This window comes from Corvus brachyrhynchos, unplaced genomic scaffold (assembly GCF_000691975.1).
Source record: "Corvus brachyrhynchos isolate BGI_N302 unplaced genomic scaffold, ASM69197v1 scaffold93, whole genome shotgun sequence".
Lineage (NCBI taxonomy): Eukaryota > Metazoa > Chordata > Aves > Passeriformes > Corvidae > Corvus > Corvus brachyrhynchos.
The window spans coordinates 1,396,747-1,397,912 of NW_008237273.1; the positions used below are offsets into that span (position 1 = coordinate 1,396,747).

Below are 1,166 nucleotides of genomic sequence, written 5' to 3' on the forward strand. Positions count from 1 at the left end.
TGTGTGTGCTTGTGAGTACCTGCATATTCCAACTTACTGAGAAGGTTTTCACTTTAAGTGTTCCAGCCCCTAACTACAATTACCATTTGCAATCTCACAGGTTAGTCTTTTGTTTGTTTTACTTCTGGTTTTACATGAAATAATGGAAAATTTGTGGATAATTTTGCATTTTAAATCATGTTTGAGAGACTGTGAACACACTTCTTGAGCTGTCTCATTTTCAAGTCAATGAGATATACTTAAAATGCTCTCAAAAATACATGCTCTCAGAGTACACATATGCTGTGCCATATGGAATGGTGTATTTGTTGCAGCTTTAAGAAATGTCTGTAACCCATGCTTTGTGCTGGACCAATGAGTATTCACCATTTCTTGGGTTCAAGCCCAAAAGACAAGGTGATATGGTAGATTTCAGAGGGGGAAGAAAATGCTTTAATGCTTGCATCTGTTGTTAAATACAACATAAATCTTGGGGGGAGGGGGTTGTAGAAAATAGCATGCTGTCCTTCCTAGTCCTAAGTATATTTTTTCAATCTCTTGCAGAGTGAAATTTAGTGTCATATGACAGAGCCAAAATGTTGGATGACATCAAGAAGCGATTTGAATTTCCTAATGCAGTTGTTCAGTCACAGGTAATTTTTTAAAAGCATCAAAACAAGTCAAGTTGTCTGTGGAAATGTTTGTTCCAACAGCTGCTGCTTATCTGCCTATCTGTTTTTTCTTTTCCAAAGTCAGAAAACCAGAGAAACAGGGTATTCTTAAATTGCAATCAAATTCTAATTACCCTCTCTGTGTAATCGAAACATAGGACATAATTGCTCATCACTATAAAGTCTCTTCAGGAAAATCAGAAACTTTCCATGACTGGATGGTTGGAGTGTGGCCAAGTGTTTTTTAGTGACCTTGTGATCTCAAGAGAAACCAGAAATTACCAGACGCCGTGTGTGGGGCTGAAATATTTCACAATACTTCATAGAACTGCTCTGTTTCTTCCTTTGTGATGAGAACTGATGAACTACTGCAGTCTTGTCTGTCATCAAGGGATGACTGTGTGCAGCTCAGCTCAGCCCCCTTTATTTTCTGATCTATGCATTCGCTCCTCATCATTTTCACCTGAAATTCTCCTGTACAAAAAAACGTTTATCATAGTATGTTTAATGGACAGG

At 37.8% G+C, this 1,166-nt stretch overlaps 1 protein-coding gene across 3 annotated transcripts in view; it reads left to right on the forward strand.

Annotated features, from left to right (window-relative positions):
* Positions 1-1,166, forward strand: part of FOCAD (focadhesin) — a 93,456-nt gene continuing 92,290 nt past the window's right edge. For all 3 annotated transcript variants that reach the window (XM_008630855.2, XM_017730599.1, XM_017730600.1), the window contains exons 1-2: positions 1-100; positions 544-632. In XM_008630855.2, the coding sequence (XP_008629077.1) occupies positions 576-632 (57 nt within the window). In that variant the 5' untranslated portion in view covers positions 1-100; positions 544-575. The remainder of the gene's footprint in view (positions 101-543; positions 633-1,166) is intronic.